The sequence below is a fragment of the Lynx canadensis genome, chromosome B1, assembly GCF_007474595.2.
Source record: "Lynx canadensis isolate LIC74 chromosome B1, mLynCan4.pri.v2, whole genome shotgun sequence".
Lineage (NCBI taxonomy): Eukaryota > Metazoa > Chordata > Mammalia > Carnivora > Felidae > Lynx > Lynx canadensis.
The window spans coordinates 86,221,311-86,240,741 of record NC_044306.2 but is presented as its reverse complement, the minus strand read 5'-3'; the positions used below and the strand labels follow the sequence as shown (position 1 = coordinate 86,240,741).

Sequence of the window (19,431 nt, the reverse complement as noted above, 5' to 3'; positions counted from 1 at the left end):
CCTTTCTCCAGCTCCCCCTCCTAGCTCTCCTTCCTATTCTCAACAGTTCCTTCTGCCCTCTGTACCTGCTTTCCCTCAGGGCAGGTTGTGACAGGTGTAGTAAAGCCTCCAGGAGCGACTGTAGTTGGTCCCTAGTGCTCAGGGCAAGGATATAGAAGCGGCAAATGTAGATCTTTTTCAGTCATTGTCTTTTTGCTTCCATTTCTTAAATTCTTAAAGAGAGAGAAGGTAATTACTACTCCTCTAACTCAGGAAACTCGGGAAAGTAGAATCAGAAATACTTCTCCCCTGGCTGGTTTGCATAAACACACTGTCAAGGGAAGGTTGAAAGGATGGTCACACTGTGAAGTTGCTCCTGCAACCAACCCAGCAAGTCAAACAGAAAACAGGACCCTTCTCATTCCTCTGGATGCGCTGAATCACATCCAGGGCACAGGCAGAAATTCCCCCAACCTCTGAATGCTACACCTAGCACATATCCGCTTACAGGGGATTTGTAACAGATCTATTTTCCTCTACTTAAAAAACATTTTTTTCAAGGCCAGTGATCAAAAATGTAAGACTAAGAACTGAAAAAATATCAGTCCCCCCAGCAGAGCCCCAGAGTTAAAATATAATCTCTGATTAGTGATTAGTAGAACATCACAGAAATAAATACACATATACATACATATGTATAATTTTCCAGTAGATTTGGCCTTGTAATGACATTTCCTCATGAGAAAAAGAAATTCACTCATCCCAACACCGGAACACTACCTAAGTGTGTCCTGCAAAAAAAAAAAAAAAAAAAAAAAAAAAAGGGTCCCATAGAGACCAAGAATATAGTGGCATTTGGTGCTCTTCAATCAGAGCATCAACACCATCGGTTTCCTCCTTTTAGCTCCTGAAATAAAAATATTCTCATGCATGGAGCACAATAGCACAGGCTACAGCCCTTCCTCATGGAGTGTGATTCTCTCTGAGAGTCGCCTTCTGCTATGTTTGCAGGAACCACTCTCCCAGGACTGTGTAGCCCTTCTAGATCTTTCCTTACACCTCAGAGTCAAGAGCGAAGGAACCAGAATGGCTGACCATGACTACATAGAGGCTGAAGTCATAAAGGACTCGGGATAATGGCGCCACTCTGGCCAACGTGGAGCACGTTATCAGGGCAGCCAAGGAGACCCCTCCAGAGGAAAGTGGAGTTAATTAGTCTTTTTATGCACACACACATGCCAGCTTCACACATTTAAAAAATAGACCCATGCTAAGCAAAGGGCCTATTTTAGCACTGTCTTGTAAAAACTAGATAGACGGGTACTCTCTCTCCTTTCTAGCAGTAACACTGGCCCTAACACACTTTCTGGCTTTAGCTATTCTAGCCTGAAGAACGAAGAGGTAATGTGCAAAGTGCATCCGAAAAGCACTAAAACAAAACAACAATTTTCACTCTCACACAAAGACTTGAGCCCTGGTGAATTAACGTACCTAATAATTAATTGGCATTCCTGTAGAAAATGTTCCTTTTGCAATGTAGCCACTGGGCTGCTATGGAAAAACATCCCAATTTATACTCGCTGAACAAATGATTTGATCAGTGACCAAAGTAAGGAGGCGTGACTGCTCTCCAAGCATGAGCTTTTCCGCATGGCCTGAGTCAGCCACCGTACAGCGAGGCTGGCATGGTGCCAAGAGCCCACCTGCCAATGAGACTAGAAGTTTCTGAAGAGCTACCACAGACCCAATGCTGGGACAGTCCCCCAAACAAAAGCGGCCACCGAGTTCAACAACTGGCTTGCAATGGCACCATATGCTCCACAATATTGTCCTGCTGCAACACTGGGGCCTGTCTTCAATGTTCCCGGGTGCTGCACAGCTGTCAGCCCATGAGCTGTTTTATCATTATTTTCACTGTTTTATTACTTTTCTGGGAATTCAAATCAGTGTAACCGCGCTTGATGCACCGGGTGAAAAATGGTGTCTCCCTCCCCCTCCTCCTTCAACCTAATGAATTGCCTTTTTTCATATCAAAGAGTAATGAGCACCAAAGCACATAATATTTATTCATGGAACAAAAGACATAGGATGGAGGGGGTGGGGGAAGCAGGAGCCGCTCCTGAGTGTGGAGAGCAGAAAAGCTGGACATTTTAAAGGAGCTCCTCACTCTGATTCCCAGGGACACTGGGTTCAGTTTATAGGGAAATCCAAGCCTTTCAGCTCTCCCCATTCTATCCCTTGGAGCCCTCCTTCAGGTAAGAACCTCGTCACTGTTTAGAGACCTTGCTGGTGAGAGGTGACAGCAACCAAACCTAACTCGTACCAAAGACTTGACAGTGAACTGTCTAAACCTTTTTTTCATCAGTGGACTTACCCTAAAACACCTCCTCTTTCTCTCTCATGAGCATTAAGCCAGTATACCTAAGAGGCGCCTGGGTGGCTCGGTAGGTTAAGCGCCTGACTGGTTCAGGTCATGATCTCTCGGTTCATGAGTTTAAGCCCCACATCAGGCTCTGTGCTGCTGGTACAGAGCCTGCTTGGGATTCTCTCTCTCTCCCTCTCTCTACCCCTCCCCTACTTGTGCTCTCTCTCTCGAAATAAACTTAAAAAAAAGAAAAAAAGCCAGTATATCTAAGAACATTTGAGGTAGATCCTTTTACCCCCTATATCATTTTGGCCTCCATTGTGGATGAGGGCATGATCTGGCCCCGGGAAGAAGTGCCATAGAAATAATGGCGATATTGAAGCCTTGCTTACCTCAGATGACATGAATTTTATCTTCCTCCCTTTCTGCAATAATCAATCTCTCACATTCTGTCTTCAAGTCTTCTTTTTAATCCAGAAAATAGAAAATAATGTACAATGGTAGAAATAACTTAACCCAAACCATGGTTAATCTTTGTCCTTATAGACACAGACAATTTAATTGTCCCCTTTACAAAGGATCCCCAAATTGGGAGGGGCAGGATGGACTACTAAGTCAAGTTAATGCTAAATGAGCCATGTTTCTTGAAGGCTTCCCTGAATGCATGAGCCATCAAAGTGAAAGGAAAACTATTCTTTAAGGTAAGATAGCTATTAAACAAAGGTTCCTCAAAAACAATCCACTCTCACGCTGAGAGAGAGTAAAGGTAAAGGGCACGTGAACCACATGAAATTTTAACACCCGTGGCTGAGTTGCTGTTTCTTTCTCCCATTTTATTACTCAGTATCTTGAATTTTTCCATTTAAAAAGTCTATGTTGAGAATCAAGAAAAAAAAAGATTTGTTTAAACTGTGAAAAATATTTACAATTTTAAAAAATCATAAAATAATCCACTTCTTCTTATAACCTGTGCCACCCAAACGGTTGTGAATTTTAACACTGCAGAATTTCTCATCTGGATAATTTCCCTTAAACCCAGTAACGGAATCCTTTTCTGAAGCAACACTTTTGCGTCTTCCTCTTATAGTCTCATTTTTGTAAGTCTGTCAAAGCTAATTATCTCTCTCCTCAAATTTATGGCTCTTCAGTGTATCATAAACACATATATTATGAAAAGTTGAAGAAAACAAGTGAAGTGTGCATTACAGTGTGAAGGAAAAAGACAGACATAAATAATTATTCAAAGTATCCATTCTTTGTTAATAAAGTAAAGAGAAGGGCATTAGAAAGAGTGGATGGTGGGGGTGCCTGAGTGGCTCCGCTGGTTAAGTGTAAGTCTGACTCTTGACTTCAGCTCAGGTCATGATCTCACGGTTCCTGGGTTCGAGCCCTGCTTCAGGCTCTGTGCTGACAGTGAAGAGCCAGCTTAGATTCTCTCTCTCCCTCTCTCTGCGCCTCCCCCGCTCTTGCGTGTACATGTGTGCCCTCTCTCATTCTCTTTCTCTCAAAATAGATAAACTTTAAAAAAAGAAAGAATGGATAGAAATACCAAAGCCAGCCAATCCCCCTTTCCTCTCCCATATATGGCTGTCCCCACCCCGTGAGCCAATACCAGAAACTCCTACACCATCACTTTAGGGTAAAGAGGGAAGCAAAATTCTCAGGTTTGCAATCCTTTGACATTCCAGACCACAGATAAACACGAAGCCTACCAAACCTGTAACACAGACAGCTTGTGCCTCCGTGAAGGAAACAAAGACACAAGATGGGATTCTCACAAGCACAGCTATCATTAAGTGCCCTTACTTGAAACTATTTCTGAGTGTTCCAATTCCATCTGAGACCACAAACTTAAAGTTAATAAAAGGCTCCTGAATGATTCATATCAATCCTTTCTACCTAAGAACAGGATCAAACACTGAAAAAGAAACCGCCCGTTTGAATTTCAATGGTCTAAGGGCCAGATATCCCCATCCTCAAAGTATCAGTTTATCATACTTTGTCATCCTTAACGTTACTATTATATGTTCTTAGTTCATTGTGGGCTCTAGACATATTCCACTCTAACACATACAACCTGCCAAAAATATTTTTTTTTAGTATGGTTATTTACTGTTATGACAAACAAGTTTCTTCAAATAGTCCTTGAATAGGTTCTGAGAATTAAGCAGCATGAAATCCAAACCTAAAATCATTGTTTCCATACTTCACCGAAGAAAATGAATGTGTTTTTAAAAAATCCAATAGCAGCTGCAAACCATTTAGGAATTCCTAGTTACACTGCAAAATACGCTTTCAACCATTTAGCCACAACAATTTCTAAACTGAGAAAGTTGCTTCTTTATATAAACCACCTCTGTTTACCAAACATCAGAGAGCCTCCCAGTAAAGGGCCAAGGCAGGATGTGAGTGGTGAGGGTATGTTGCAATCCTGGAGGTGCTGATCTGCACACTCTACTGTGAGGAAATACCTTAAGTGATTAAAGATAAACACCACCTGCATGCTTTGCAAAGGGATCCATTGCTATAGCCACACACTCTTCTCTGGGATGGATGCAGGGAGAAAGGATGGACTGAAATACCACAGTGGATTAGAACTGGGACAATAGGAGCTCGGAACAGAAGAAGGGAACAGGCAAAGGGAATGTATGTTTTACCCCCGCTGGGAACTCTGGCATTATTATCACTTAGACATTCTGAAGTTAAAAGCCAAGAATAAATGATTATATGAGTTTTAGCTCTTTTCCTTTACTTAGCATCCAGAAAATTCTGTTGCGCTCTGACATGTCAAATTTCTTTGCGTTGATGTGAATGTTGACCCCAGACACTCCCATTTATGAATTTATTTAACTGTCTAGTTATTGAACTGTCTTTGAAACAAACAAAATTCCAAAATAAACAAACATTTAGGAAAAGTAAAAAAAAAAAAAAACTCAAAATGTCTGAAACACATTTTGCAAGGTATTTTTTTTTAAAAAAAACTACAATAATGTACGACTTGACTATAGTCATTTATTTCCCGTTACAAATCACCTCTGGATTCTTTCAACGGGAAAGAAGAAAATGCTTTCCAAAGGAATTAGAAATTAGAAGTTTATTACAACGAAGCTGTGATCTCAATAGCCTTTGGAAAAGTTTTTATCTAATAGTATCATCAGATATCTATATCAGATAATAGTATCTGATATCTATCTAATTAGATTGATCTATCTAGATAGATCTAATATCTAATATCTATCTAATTATCCAACAGTATCATCAGATATCTATGAAATAACTAATATTGAAAACATATAATCATTTACCTGTCTACAATCAATGTAGAGGTAAAAGTTACACTTCGTGCAAAACTCCAGGTAGTCGTTCACCTTGTGCACCGGTGAAAGCAATCCCTGAACGAAAACACTCCAGTACGAGAAATGAAAGAAACAGACCCAGGAACCTTCGGAAGTAAACACAAAAAAGTTAGATGACGTTCCTCAGAGGGACAGGAGACCAGCAAAACTAGACTGTCAGCAGGAAAAGTCAAAGGTTGAAATGTATTGTATGACCAGAGCAGCAACGTTAAGGAACTCCTAAGTTTATCATATTGGACAGCCTAATTAGAAGATCAGGAGCAAGATTCTTATTTTACACACAGAACTAAATCTTACTATTTAAGATGTTGAAACAGAGGCTATCAAGCTGTCTTTAGACTGAAGCTCCCCTTCCCTAAAGTCTGCACGGAGCACATGGCTGCATTAACTTAGCTGGCCACAGGTTTTGTGGGTTTTTTTTTTCCCCTAAGATGCTACGTGGCTGAGCTAAATGGCAGAAAAGGGCGGCTGCTAATCAACATGTACATCATAACTTGAAACAGAAGGCCTAGTTTATCAGAATCCCCTAGCAGAGAATGACCTATAAAGTTTAGGCCCCCAATCATTTACATTCCTACCCTTGGTTGGCTCCTGTGGTTCAAACAACTGCCACCAACATCTTATACAAGCTTCCAGGTCCTACTGCCACTATGGCAAAGGTGAAGCATAAAGTGGTGATAAAAAAGACGGGGAAAGGAAGGACACACAGGCCAGAAGTATACGAAGCCAAGGGACAGCAAAGTGGGGATCCTCATTATCAAACAGCAGAGCTAGGCAAGGACCAGCACCATAGGAGAGACCACATATCTTAATTTTGGCTCCCGTTCAAACTGATCTTACAACCTAAAGGAAGAGGACTGGTCCTTGGCGGAGCCCGGTTATTTCAAAAATCCAGTTGCTCACACAACCTTTTTGAGAACAAATGCTTCAGGCAGGTAAAGGCAGAAAAGCGTTGTAGCCAAGAGCACAGATTCAGGAGCCAAACTGCTCCAGCTATGTGAAAACTTGGGCTATGAGTATGAGCATCTCTGTGTAGGGCAGCTGCTAGGCCAGAGGTGAATCAAAATGACCAAGAACTCCAATGAAGGGCAGTCTTCAGGCCATTTCAGCACACGCGTATAATGAAAACTGATAGGACTTCTCACTGTCTAAACAAATGCTATCGGGTGACTGTCGAGGCAAGTCCATTTTGATGCATTTTCTACAGTTGGCCAGGTCAGCGGGTTGTTATTACCATGTTACACAGATGACTGGATTAGTCAGGGTAATTTAACCTGTGGGAAGCAGCAACTCACAGGCCTGAGATGTTTACGACCACTCAAACCTGCACCCACTGCCACCCCAGGTACTATATCACCAGCTGAAGTACATTTCACAAATAAAGCCACACAGGCCTCGTGCAACGCAAAGCTCAGGAAAGGTAGAGAACGACAAACTTGTTCAAGAAAGTGAATTTCCTACTTTCACAGCATGAACAGGTACTGGCTAACTAGACTCCCACTAACTTCCTTTTCAGGACCAGATGAAAAGAAGGCAAGTAATTCCTAGAAGATATGTTGCCAGATACACAACCTTTATAAACTAAAAGTATTCGCCCTAGACCGAATAGCCCAACACCAGTTACTAGAGTTGACACTTTTTCTTGAAGCTGTACTTTTAAGGACACACAATGATCATCTGCTCTAAAACAGGTTATAATAAGATTCAGGTACTATATTAAACCATATTAGATTAAGAGATTTTTTTTTTTTTTTTGGTCAACCTTTTCTGTTTATACATATTACGTATATAGAAAGAAATCCAAATCTGTGCTACAGAAATGCTCACATATGTATAAGGAATATATGAATAAGGATGTTCACTGCAGTAACGTTTAATTGGCAGAAAATGAGAAACTACAAGAGTGTCTTCAATAAGGGATCACTTAATAAATTATGGAACATTTATTTATGGAATGCTATATAACAGTTAAAAAGAATGACTTTAGGATCTATATGTAATGACTTGGGACACATCTCCAAAATACATTATGTGGAAAAAGTGAATCTCAGAACCATATGTATGATTCCATTTATGCAGGAAAAAAATGCTAACATGTGATGGTGTACAATATATAGTATATATGTAAGTGAACAAAAGAAGGTCTGGAGAGATATTATAAACCATGCTAACTCCTGAGCAGGGGGAAACACTGAGGACAAGAATTAAGCCACTTTTTAATCTACTTGCTTTCATTTAGCAATTTATTCAACAAATATCTCGAGTTCTTCCTATGTACAAGTAGGTCTTTTTGTGGCCATGAGAATATGAAGATGAATAAAGAGATAAAATCCCTGTCCTCACTACCTGGTATTTTATTTCCGTATTGTTTAAAAATTTTCTCACTTAAAAAAGATGTCATAACCCCCTCTCCAACACTTAGGCAACTGAACAACTTTTGCCGGAACATTTTCACTCGAGACAGCCCATTTCATCTTTGAACAGTTTTAATTTTCACATAATCAGGGTTTTTTTTTTTTAACGCTTATTTATTTTTGAGACAGAGAGAGACAGAACATGAACGGGGGAGGGTCAGAGAGAGAGGGAGACACAGAATCTGAAACAGGCTCCAGGCTCTGAGCTGTCAGCACAGAGCCCGACGCGGGGCTCGAACTCACCGACCACAAGATCATGACCTGAGCTGAAGTCGGACGCCCAACCGACTGAGCCACCCAGGTGCCCCAGGTTTTTTTTTAATAGTAAACCAAACCTGGCTCCTAATAACTGCCAACCACCGATCCTAACTTTATCCCCTTTTGGCCAATAAAGAGCACATCTCGTCCTTCCTTCACTTGACGGTGCTTCAAATATTTTAAGAAAGCAATCATACCCTCTAAATCAGACCAAACACCTCCAGGTCTTCCAACTGTTCTTCACATACACGGTTTCAAGTCCTCACACCTTCCTGCCAGCTTCTTTCTAAAGGTTCTCCTCTTTATCTAATTTCCTCTAAAAGCCTGATGTCAAGCCGTGATCATGGTGCTGCCAAGTGTCACCTAGTCAAAGACGATCATCTGCCTCATTTTTAACCTTAATCTTCTTCTCCGCCACACCACCTAATAATCCTCTCCTCGCACAAAGTGATTTTATTTGAAAAATAATGAAATAAGTGTCGTTCGAGAAAACAACGCAAGAAAGCCATGGCTACAGAAAGCTGGCAAGAAGACACAAAGCATTTAGCACCCTGGGATTTTCCTAAATGTTAGTTTATTAACGACTTCCATTAACGTGGTCTCATAAAACCACAAGACCGTTTCATACGGCTAACCTGAACCATGAAACGATGCCCTGCAGGGTGCATCCAATGAGAGCAAGGATGCCCCTTTCACCAAGGTACCCCCAGCGCCTAGAAATAGTGCGCAATATGCAGCAAGCAGTTGCTCAATTCCTAATCACTCGATGTTGGCTTATGCAGGAGTGAAACAAGACTCCAACCACTCAACTTTAAGTCTGCACTTGGATGGGGTGGGGGGGCAAACAATTGGGAGATAGGCAAAGAATTCATAAAAATAGGCCTAGCCTTTGTGCTGTGAAGTCTTTGCGACTCTTACATACGTATTAATTCATTGGGGCCTAACAATCACTCCATGAGGTAAAAACAAATGACTACTGTTCACCTTGTGACAGACAAGGAAGGAGACAGAGGCAGACAGTCGTGAAGTGAAAAGTCATGAAGTTAGAAGGTCACGTGTCCGGGGCTGACAGGCAGCACAGTGGTCCTTTAACTCCTTCCAAGGGACCTTCTGCCGCACCTCCTCCTTTCTCCGCTCCTTAAGTAATAAGAGTGTGTTTGAAAAGCTGTGGGTAAAGCCACACTGTGTACTTTCAACATCCTAGGGGAGCTCCTTATTTAAATCAGGGTTTCTCAACAGCAGCAACACTGATATTTTGGACCAGGTGTTGTGGGCACACGGTAGGTATTTAGCTTCATCCCTGGCTTCCACCCACTGGACAGCGCAAGCATCCACTCTGGTTGGGACAACCAAAAATGTCGCGCAACATTGCCAAATGTTCCTGGAGGGAGAGAGGGAGCAAAATCTCCACTGACTGAAAACCACTGATTTAAAGGAATCCTATAGTAGTAAATCCATTCCAGTGGCAGTAGTAATAATTTAAGAAAGCATGAAAATATTTTAGGAACGTGATTTTTCCCATATACAAACCATACTGCCATTAGCTCTTGAAAACATATGTATTTGAGTTTTCCTAAGGTCTAAAGGTTCAGAGGGGACTACTAAAAGCATACTTTACCTCTGTGAGCTCCCAAGGCACCAGGATACTGTTTACCACAAATGAGCAAAACCGATCATCTCTCTTATTTCTTCCCCTTGCTCTCCATTCCAGGTGATGCCTCCAAAATCGTCATCCCTTTTCGCCTCTCCTACCTTAACACTACTTCCTTAAAGCCCTTTCCTGGGCACCAGTCCCTTTACATTCACGCTCAATCACGGAGTTGCTTTCAGCATCTAACAAACAATCAAAGAAAGAAAAATAACCAACCACTGTGAGAATAAAGGGCACTGGCAGAGCTTGTCTTTTAGAGCCGTGCAATCCTTTTGAGTCAGTTATGACCCAGGTCGAATCCGCACAAACAGACCCGCAGCACTTCAGCCCTTTCCTTTGAAGGGGAAGAAGCCTCTGTCCAGACAGGAGTTTTCTGGAGGTGTCGAAAGATATCGTGAGAGGAGAGAAGAGATCTACAGTAATGTGTCCTAATAACGTCTTCACAAGCACAAGTAAACACTTACATAGTTGAAGGCTGGAGGGTCCGCCACACGAAATGACACAACCAGATTCTACGCAACAGGATGGAGATTTAAGGAACTAGAAAGGAAATTCTGGAAGTTGTTAGTCAGAAAATTAAATGTTTCACTTAAGTTTTCCACAGTGGTTAAGTCATCGCTGAGGAGGACGAATGTTAGTTATTCGTATTTTAAAAGAGTCTACTTTAGCTTAAAGGTCACTCCAACCAATGGGAGGTGCACTATAATTAAAAAGAAGTGTCTAAATTATTCCTAAGGAATGACTTTCTTTCTGTCAGAGGAAGTACTGCAAGCCTTTTGAGATTTTTATGAAATTCCCCCAAGAATAGTGCGCACAGCTTGCCTTGAAACTCCTGAGCCACAGTAGTAATTTCCTTTCTCTACGCGCGTGTGTATGTGGCCCTGAGGGAATGCTGTGCTTTCTTCCCCAAATGGAGTTGCTTACCCACAACTCAAAAGCTCCTCAATAACAGATAGAACAGCCAGGTAGACTTAAGGGAGGAAAGAAAGGTGTGCTCCTTCCCTGATCCATTAAATGAAATTCTATGATCTTTAAGTATTTATTATACAGCAGGCTTTCAACACCATCTTCTGAGTAACTTTATCCAACCTTACTTCTTTAGTTCTTTAACTTTTCTTATGTTTAAACACAAGAGTTTTTTGGGGTTTTTTCTTTTTTTGAAGTTAGGAGAATTAATCAGTTCTCAGCGATAGCTGGTTTTCCAGGAGCTACATTTCTAACTCACACACACGACTAATGAATTTTTGGAATGGGTCTGTCTGAAAAGCATGCTGTATTTTTAATGAAAATTTAATTTGGGGGGTCCTAGAACTTTGGAGCAGTTATCTGTAAATCAGCCACGTTTAAAAAAAACCCAAAAAACAAAAAAACAAAACAGAAATCAATGTCAAATTAGTTTGAAACAGCAGAAAAGTAAAGCATATTATTTTACTTAAAACGTCATGAGAAGGGCATATAACTTGGCCTGAGGCTGTTGAGAAGTCACTGGTAACAAGCCTGATGCTGATTAAAATACAAGCAAACCAGTTTGCTACTTAAAGCTAGCTAGAATACTGAAAAGCCTACTAAGAATATACCCAGTCTTGGATGCAAGAGGTTGATTTAGCATTTTAACTTCTGTGAAGTAGTATGGACTGTGCAGCAATACTGTTGAACAAACGAACTGAAATTTTTAAATTCAGCCTCTTCTCCATTATTTGTGCGAATGAAGAGTTAAGTGGCATACAAAATCAAATCTATAATTAATCCAAAATCATTGGCCTCCTCCCCAATAGTTTCATTAGTTATGAGTAGGAAACACCGAAATTCAATTTCTCTTATTGCTTCTTCCCACTCTTTTTTTTTTTTTTTAATTTTTTTTTTCAACATTTATTTATTTTTGGGACAGAGAGAGACAGAGCATGAACGGGGGAGGGGCAGAGAGAGAGGGAGACACAGAATCGGAAACAGGCTCCAGGCTCTGAGCCGTCAGCCCAGAGCCCGACGCGGGGCTCGAACTCACGGACCGCGAGATCGTGACCTGGCTGAAGTCGGACGCTTAACCGACTGCGCCACCCAGGCGCCCCGCTTCTTCCCACTCTTTGATAAAGGTGCAAAAGGTCAGTGAAAAGACCAAAAGGTTGGTTGCCAGAGGAGAAGGAAAAACAAAGTAAGCAGTTACAGGGTCTGAAAACTAGATAAACAGCCTCTGAGTAATAGAGTGAAGAAAATGCAAATCTATTTGGGAGAGTTAAAAGGTAGATATTATAAAAATCGTAGGACTGAGTGAGTTTTAAATATGTTCCTCTTTATAAGATTTTGACGTCTGATTTCACAGCTATCTATCATGAGTGATGTGGAAAAGATGACAGAATTTAGCCATCCTAAGATCAAGAACACAGTATAAGACTGTTAATTAACAAACATAGAACACTAATCACAAATAAAATTCCATAAATGGCATTACATAACATGTAAGTACTTCAAATGTGTCTAAGAATTACTATGTGATGTATAAAGTGGTTTATTATACTGGATTCCTTGTATGGAAGTAGCACTGAGAAGAGAAACAGGGAGAGAGACCCCCCCCCACCCCCCACCACCACACACACACCATTCTTATCCCAACCAATGGAAGAGCTCTGTCAGGAAACCTCTTTAGACACAGTTGGCTATTGGTTTCATGGAGATATTTAGAAAATGACTCTACATAACTCTATTTTAATGTTTAAAATTCTCCTCTTTCTTCTTACAGAAATGTCAGTAAACCAAGTTTCCTCCTATCAGGTAGCACAAACCTACAAAGATTCTAAAATTTGCTCTTACAATTCTAGTAAGTCAGGACAGAAAGTATCAAACACACTACCTCTCTGAAAACCCAGTTTTCCCTGGGAAAGAACTCAGGCCCAAGAGCAGTTGGTAGACTATGATTAATGATTAACTAAATGTGCTTCTACTTTTCTGATCTCTGGCTATCCGGTGCTAAATAAAATGCGCCACAACCAAAGAACATAAATAACATAATTAAATATGTATCGGAGCTTTAAAAAAAAAATGCTTCTTAAGAACTAAAAGACACTTGTGAAACACAGAGAAATGAAATTCCAGGAACTTTTTCACAAACTTAAGGCACACCCTGTGTGGGCTATGGAAGGCTTTTCAAGAAGCCAACTCAATCCTATCACCCAGGATAGCAGTTGAACAGGAGAAGCCAATGAAAAGGTTCCTAGGAAAAATTTAGAAATGGATTGGCATTACAAGCCTGCCAAATAATTTACCTTCAATTTACCTGCCAGTAATTTACCTTCAACAGGATATTCAACAGGATAAGAAATGGGAAACCAGGTTCATTTATAAGGAAGTTTAGCACTGGACTAGTATGTTGACATTTCCTGGATCTGTTCCCGAAATGGATAAGAACATTTTGGATATATTGCAGTTTTCTCCAATACTCAGTAATCAGTAAGTTTATTATCAACTGAATTTTATGTGATAAACTCTTCAGAGTGAGAACCACACAGAGCTATGCAGTCTGGAAACTGTGTATAAATTACGCACACTCTGAAAGTTATAATGGTGCTAACAGAGTGAAAAGGTCACGAAAACACTGGACTTATCCAGGTCAAGTAAGGCTACCACCATTTTGAAATTCTGAAGACTGTGCTGTCAGGCTTTTCGGTTGTGCCTGAATGATTACACCTTTGTCAAGTCAGTCTCTCTTTGACTTGAAAATGAATTTGTCAACGGGAATTTACTTTAAAAATTTTAACCTGACCTTCAATTCCAAATACAAAGAATGAAAAATGTCTCTTGTTACCACAAGTAATTAAAACTATTTTAGGAAAAGATCACTTTTCAACTGAGACTCTCCTGAATATACAAAAAAGTGCAAGTGTGGGGCGGGGGGTTAAGGGTCATTTGACTACTTGTCCAGAAACTACCTTTCACCAGAGGTACTGCAGCTTCAAACCCAAGCCTTTCTGAACTCCCTGCTCTCTTAACGGGGCTATTAGGGACCCACACAAAACCCAGGCTCCTTCCAGCAGCCTGGAACCATGGAAGATTTCTATTTCACCTCGCCCACCCTTTTTGTTTGCTTGTTTGTTTTTTTAATTCACGTCTATGCTTGTAAATATGTAAGGAAACAAATCAAAAGAGGGTAAGAACTGATTAGACTGACTTCTCAACCCAAACCAGACAGAAAGAGAACTAATCGATATTTAGTACTTTGGACATATTGGCCCTAAGAAGGGAAACAATAGCAATAAAACAGTAAAGAATCCTATTCGTCTTTAGTTTTATCATCACCATTATTATTATTTGGCTCTGGTTGATTATTGCTCTTCTTTAGGGTTTTTCAGATAGCCCAATCTGAGGACTAAATATAATTGTTCTGTGGCCCAAGCAAAGCCCAACTATAATCCAGTAGCCAATCAAGAAAATGAAGATCAAGATTTTCTTTGCGACCTCTGCTTTCAAGATTTTATCTCATACACAGGCTAAGTTAAGGTAGCCTTTCATTTCAAGGGCTAATATGAATTTTTAAATTAATTATTTTTAAAGAAAAAATAGCTTATAGAAGAGGATAACATTATCTTCTTTCCTTCTTTGTGGTACACAGGATTTACAAGCAACTCTGCTTAAGATTTAAGGCTGTTTATTTTCATTACTCTCATCACACATACTTCCCACTGATATATGTGAAATACAGTTGAAGCTAGAATATATCCCTGTTCCATATACAGCCTTGGCGTTTACATCAATCTAATCAGTGGGCTAAATTATTGTCAAAAAATTGACAGAAAAATGTTATTTTTCAGGCAATTTTTCAAGTCTGTTGTTAACTTGCTAAACTGGGATTCACTATGCTACTTATAGTTCAGGTCTGCTCCATTCAAGTAAGATTGTCTTTGCATTTTCAAAAGTAAGCTCTGGCTTGGGCTTTCTACCTCCTTCCAGGTAACGTCAGAATCCAGGACTTGCTTCCACCTGCGTATGTTATAAGCCAGGCGCGCGCGCACCCAGAGTCCTCCCTCTACCCCTCCGCAGGCCCAGACGGCACCCTCCGGAGAACCTAACCCAAACACGAAAACTTTCTGGCCGCTTACTCCACTGTGCTCGCCAGTGATCAAAGGCGACCGGGCACCAGGAAAGGCACTGGCTTTTGTTCCAGCGTTGCCCAGCAGGCGAGGTAACGCCACAGCAGTCCTCCCCGGAAAGGTCGGGAGAAATTCCCTGGAACTGAGATTTTGGAGCCTCACGAAAAAGCAGCCGATTTTTACGCAATCCTTGCGTGTGGGGTGTACAAACACGTGAAAAGAGGGCGTGGAGCAGGCAGGGGTGAAATTCTCAGTGCCTTTCAAATTCTACTTCAGTCTTAGGTTCACAAAGTGAGTCTCCCCATAGGTGGAAGTGCGCGAGGGTGGCGGGGAGAGGGAGACCACGCGGACTGGAAGAGAAATAGGTACGAAAAGGGCACGCGAGATACAGTCTAGATGCAGGTCCAGCCCCGCCTCCGGGTACAATCAGAAAAGCTACACTGTGTCAGTGGCTTTCGGCTTCCTGTTTGTAAAGCCAGAACCTCCCTCCCTGACTTCGGTGACAGACGTTCTTCCTCAAAACAGAGTCCGCCTCTTCTTCGCGCTCGGGCTGGATCGGGGGCAGGAGGAGTGTGGGGCGAACGCAGCGCGGGCAGCCGCGGCGGAGGGGGCAGGGCCGCGGGGCGCAGCGCCCCTCCCAACCGGGCGGCCTCCAGGGCAGAGCTGGGCCGCCAGGCGGACAAAGCGCCTCCCGCTCCCTCCCCCACGACCGCGCACCGAGAGGGAGGGGGAAGGCGGGATGTGGGAGGTGGAAGAGGAGGGGGTGGAGGGAAGGTGCAGCCGGCGGGACTGGGCTGGATCGCGCCGAGGAGGGTGGGGAGGAGGAGGGGCTGGGCGGCCTCGGAGAACTGGGAGGAGGGAAGGATTCTTGAAGCCCAAGATAAACAAATTGTTCCTCTTCACGTGCGGGGTGGGGGGAGGTGGAGAGGGTGGGGAGCGAGCGCTGAGGCCTCTCCTCTTCCCCTCCCCCCAGCCGGCTCTTTGTCAAGGAGCGCCGGCCGGAGTGCCGGGCGAAAGCCGGAGGAGGCACCGACACCACCGGGGGTGTCCAGGGCTCCCAGACCCGGGATGTGCGCGGTGTATAAACCGCACACGGAGGGGGACGCCCACACCGGGCCCTGCGCTGCGGATTGAGGTGCAGTCGGCCAGGGAAACCCGCGACAGCGCGCGGCCGTGCCGCGCTCCTGGATTCCCACAGCCGGGCGCACCCCGCACACGCGCGCAGCCTGGAGCCAGGCGGCGCGGTGGGGGAGGGGGCTGCAGACACCTTTCCCAAGCTTCCGGCCTCCCCCCCACCCCCCAACACACACCCAGAAAGGAAAGCAAAAGAGCAGGAGAGAGAAGATAAGAGAAAGGATTCTACCCTCAGGGTTAGGGGGTGGGAACTGCCCCTTCCTCCCAGGGAAGTTAAGCCATTGGCTGCTCCTCTACCTCGAACCCACCCACCCAGCCATTTAAGCTTCTTTCACCTCCCTGCTACCTTCCACTTCTCCCGGCTTATTACACTATCCTGGAAAGTTGGCGGGGAGCGATGTGGAGGTTGAAGCTAGCAAGCTCCGTGCGAGCAAGTTTAAGAGGAGGAGGAGAAAGAATCCCCAGTGGAGCTGGTGTGGCCCGGACCCTGGGCGCAGGCCGAGGGCGTAGCTCTCCCCTGATCCCCACGCCCGGCCGCTCCCCCCCACCCCCCGGACCCTCGCGGCCGCTCCACCTGCCGGGCCAGCCTCGGGGCTGGAGCGGCGAGAGAGCGCACCCGCTCCCCGCATCCGCGCGCGCTCCCGTCAACGCGCGCGCGCAGCCACCCTCGCTCGCTTCTCATCCACTTCAAAGTTCATTCACAAAACTCTCAGACTTTCTCAGCCCAAAGGGGGTTAGCTAGGGAGAAGAGGCGAGAGACTCTCCCTTCCCCTTCCTCCCCCCAGGGGTTGAGGGCCTGGTGCCCGCCCAGAATCGGCAACTGCATCAATTTTCTCTCTGCACCCGGCGGTTGTGCTGAGAGGGGTGGGTGAAGGGGGGGCTGGTCTGGAGAAGCGAAGCGGCACGGCGAGGGGTGGGGTGGGGAGTCGTGAAGAGGAGGAGCGAGGTTTCAACTCTGGGTTCACTCTCTTTCAAATCGGTATCTAAGAAAGGGAGAGGGGGGGAAACTTTTCCAGTGCCTCACTCCGACGCTTCAGGCTCCCTCCGCCCCTCGCAGTCGTGACTGGCTTCTCCCCTCTCGCCCCCTCTTCCCCAAATCTGACAACCCTGACAGATTAACAGGTAGCGACGACGACAGCTTTTTCCTCAGAAAAGTTGATGTTAACCCTTCGGTTTCAGCCCACCTCGCCACCGTGCAAATCAAACACCCGTCCCCCCATGTAAGAAGCTCCACGCCCCCCCCCCCACGCGCGCGCCCCACGCCTGCTGCCAGTGCGCCCTCACCATGATCAGCGTGTGGTTCCTCTGCTCCGCCGAGGCAGCCTCCGCATCTTGCTGGGGTTTGCTCTGGTGCTGCTGCTTGCCCGTGCCGGCGCCGGATTTCTTGGCTCTCTGCTCCAGGGTCCGCTGATAGAGGCTCACAGTGTCCCGGCGCTCCAGCTCCAGCTGCTCCACCTGAGCCTGCTGATACCTGTTCTCGCAGTTGACGTGGTGCCGCCGGCAGCCCTCGATGCGCTGGCGGAGCCGCTCCACCACGGTGCTGTGCTTAGGTACGGCCGCTGAGCCGCCGCCGGGGCCCCCGGAGCCGCCGCCGCCGCAGCCGGCAGCGGGGTGATTGCTACTCGGAGCAGCGGGAGTACTATTGGGAGTATTATTCACACCGATCCCGGCCCCGCCGAGGCTGCTGTTCAGGCTACTGTTGATGCAAATACTACTGCCATTCGCGGCAGCAGCGGGGGCTGCGAAATCCCCCATCCTGCTCCCCGGGCACACTATTTTGGAAGAACTTTTTTTTATCCACCCCCCTATCAGCCTCCTCCTTGGGTCCAAGAATTAAAATAGTTTAAGTGGAACGCGGGGGAGACGCAAGCACATGGATGGAAACAGCGATCTCGACGGGGCGAAAAAAAGGGGGAGAGATTTTGGGGTAGGTTTTTTTTTGTTTCCTTTTTTTAAACTGTAAAGCTCGAGGGGGAAAAAAGAAGGGGGGGTGTTATCAGAATACCATCAGACACCTATCAACAAAAAGAATCACAACAAACTGAGCCAGCAGCAAATCGGGTTGCAACTCAAGGGGAGATCCGCTCCTCTCCTGCCTTCTTTTTATAATCCATTATTTTCTAATAAATTCCAGGAGATTTCCGGTGGTTGGCAAGCATTTTCTCCCTACGTACCGAAAAATACACCCCATGTACACACACAAGCATATGCCTCCAGTGCGGACACGCGCGACACACACTCACTCCACACCGCATCGGAAAACGGCAAGCTTGCTTATTGCAATTTCCTTCCACAAAAAAGTTTTGGTGTTTATGCCGCCCCGTGTTCTCAAAGTACTTTGGCTGCTCAGTTGCATTTCACAGGAACCTAGATATCGAATCCTCGGGCTGGGGGAAGTAAACACATGGACAGTCCGAGGCGACTGCAAAAGTAGATCGGTGAAGTCCTTTGCAAAACGCCGCGCGGAGAGCAGCCCCTAACGCTCGGCTGGGCTGCCGCTGCCGCCGCTGCTCCTGCCACCATCACAATGATCAACTGCTCGCCGCCGCCGCCGCCGCCGCCTCCTCCTCCTCCTCCTCTCGCTCCTCCACCTCCTCCTCCTCCTCCATGCCAGCGGAGTGATATCAGGACGCGCGAGCTCAGTAAACACGGCAGCGGCGGCGGCTGGAGGCCGTGAGACAAGCCGGGGGACACGGCGCAAAACCCGGCCCGGACTCACCCGGCAGGAGCGGGCGCCGCACGCACCGGCACCCGGCTCCCGCCTCCCTCGCCTCGCCCTCCCCGCCTCTCCACGCCCCCAACCTCACTACTACCCTGACTGGAAGCTGAGCTGCCGGAAAGAGAGGAAGAAAAGATTCTGGGGGATCTCGGGAATGAATCAACTTTTGACCTGTGTGTGTGTGTGTGTGTGTGTGTGTGTGTGTGTGTACACGCGCGCGCACGTGTGTGTGTGCGCGCGCGCGAAGATGGCCGCGTGGACGCGCCTGGCTGGATTTCCTTATTCCAAGCGAGATATCATGCAAGCTCAAGTTGTTGTTATACATTTATGCATTATATTGCAGAACTGTGCATGACCAGGCAGAAACATTGAAGCTTCACAGCAGTTGTCTGTCATTCCTACCCATGTGGAAAGAAAAAGGCAAATGAGTGACTCGTTTTTAAAACCCAGGTAATAAGTCCTTGCTTGTAACAACCC

At 45.0% G+C, this 19,431-nt stretch overlaps 1 protein-coding gene across 2 annotated transcripts in view; it reads right to left on the bottom strand.

Moving 5' to 3' along the window:
• Positions 1-19,022, bottom strand: part of MAML3 (mastermind like transcriptional coactivator 3) — a 414,834-nt gene extending 395,812 nt beyond the window's left edge. For both annotated transcript variants that reach the window (XM_030313029.1, XM_030313030.1), the window contains exon 1: positions 17,520-19,022. In XM_030313029.1, coding sequence (XP_030168889.1) covers positions 17,520-17,990 — 471 coding nt within the window. In that variant the 5' untranslated portion in view covers positions 17,991-19,022. The remainder of the gene's footprint in view (positions 1-17,519) is intronic.
• Positions 19,023-19,431: the final 409 nt, after the last annotated feature.